Source organism: Galeopterus variegatus, unplaced genomic scaffold (genome assembly GCF_000696425.1).
Source record: "Galeopterus variegatus unplaced genomic scaffold, G_variegatus-3.0.2 Scaffold3400, whole genome shotgun sequence".
NCBI classification, from domain to species: domain Eukaryota; kingdom Metazoa; phylum Chordata; class Mammalia; order Dermoptera; family Cynocephalidae; genus Galeopterus; species Galeopterus variegatus.
Window position 1 is genome coordinate 17,109 of NW_007729511.1, and position 2,047 is coordinate 19,155.

Here is a 2,047-nt window from a genome sequence, read left to right on the forward strand (position 1 = left end):
CGTGGATTCATCATTCCTTTCCCTATATGATGGCCATATAGCAAAGGAGAGTCTTCTTTGTGTACTTATTTCAGAATATAAATAACTGCATCAAAACGGAAGGCCATTTAGCTTTTCAGTCTACTTTCACTAAAGTTCATTGCTTTTCCTGTTGTATGGAGAAGAATGTGCCCAGAAAATAAGAGCTTTAGTTTCTCACCATGATGCTGATGTGAAAGAAAAGTTCACGGCAATAATACCAAAATTCTGATAGGGTGGTCATATTTTTCCAAGGTTTAACACAGTCTGAAGGAAACTCACATAACCTTCTTATTTTCCATCTTCTTATATAGGGAAGCTTTCAGCTACTGAATTTAAACAGTAAATATCACTTTTCATCATTAACACAGCTGTAACTTGCAATGGTCTTCAGGTTTATTTTGGACCATTTCACTGATACTAAATGAATATAAGAGCTTGTACTGAAAACAATTATATTTTTATTTTGCATCTGTTTACTGAGATACGTTAGTTATTTCCTCTCCATGAAGTGACAGTGATCTTTTTACATGTAAGCTACCCTTCTGTTTGAAGTGATTTGCAGTTAATCATCTGAGACAATAGTAGTGGGTGGTTAAATCATTGTTTCAGAACTGCCGTAGGGATGGCCGTTTTCTTCTAGTAACAATGAGATCCTGAGCTCTCAAATCCACCTGCCAACCCGGCCATGCTGATTTCAAAAGTCTATTCTAACCATTAAAATGATCGTTTCTAGTCAACGAAAAATGTAAACTTTTAAGAAAAAATGTTTCCTAGGACCCACTCACTCGGATTCAATGTTCCAGTATGTAACGATGTTACATATGAAATACTGGGATCAGTCAAAATGTTCACACACAGGCAGTTTGTTAAATCAATTATCCAGTCTTTGAAAAGAAAGAACCAGGTCTGAATGTGCTGATGTGGAAAGACATCCATGAAATATGCTCGTTTTTTAAAAATACATGTCATAGAATAATGTGGTGTGATCATACATGTGGTTTTGTAAATGAAAAACATTTATGTTTATGTACCAACAGAATATTTCTAGAATCGTACTCAGACTCATGGGAGTGGGACTGGGGAGTGGGGAAATCATTTCTCTATACCCTCTTCTGTTTGAATTTTTTACTATAAATTGTGGTTTTTTTAAATCAAGAGGGAAAAAAAAAGTTTCTCCAAGCTCATCCATCTTGTTGCAAATGGAAGAATTTCATTCTTTTTTATGGCAGAGTAGTATTCTACAGTGCATATATACCACATTTTCCTTATCCAATCATCCATCGATGGACATTTAGTTTGGTTCCCTATCTTGGCTATTGCAAACAGAGCTGTGATGACTTCAAATCACTTTCAGAGTGTAGTTTTGCGTGTGCCTCAAATATTCTTCATAGCCCATTAGATTATGAAGGTGCTTCCAGCACTTTCTTCACCTAATTATACTTACCCTGACAAGTTATTTTCACCTCCTATACACTTATCACTGCCTTGCAAGAATAGAGGGATGTGAGATGCTCATTTCTGCTGTATTACTCCAGAGTCTTTCTTGCTAAAATTCATAAAACTAATATTCTTACTATTAATAATGGGGCATGAATGAACAGAGTCCAAATTTCCTTTTAATATTTACTATTCAGCAAATGCTAGTAGTGTTGAAGAAAAAGATTTAAGGTATCTTACTGTGATTTTAACAAAACTAAAAATAACAGACAAAAGTATTCTGCCTAAAATGCAAGAAATTAAAAGATATATTGTAAAGATCATTTTAATTTAGAGCATCCCTTTTCCAAAGGAATCATAAACTACTCTTTTATTAATATTTACAACAAATTCCATGCCTAGTTTTCAACTTTTAAAAATTTTTTCTTGAACTTATTAGGTTTGTGCCATAGAAAATATTCATTGTTGGTGTTTGAACCTGATTTTACATGGCTATTTTTTTCACAAGTTAATGGTACTGTTTTTTTGTTTTTTTTTTTTTCATGTATGTTACAAAAAACTGCAACCTTGTGAGAGTACATGCATAATA

The 2,047-nt window shown here is 33.6% G+C and overlaps 1 protein-coding gene across 1 annotated transcript in view; it reads left to right on the plus strand.

The window, feature by feature from the left end:
- LOC103600601 (armadillo repeat-containing protein 10-like) overlaps nucleotides 1–250 on the plus strand; it is a 1,873-nt gene extending 1,623 nt beyond the window's left edge. The window contains 2 exon segments of the mRNA XM_008584890.1: nucleotides 52–132; nucleotides 135–250. Coding sequence (XP_008583112.1) covers nucleotides 52–132; nucleotides 135–250 — 197 coding nt within the window.
- The last annotated feature ends 1,797 nt before the right edge of the window (nucleotides 251–2,047 follow it).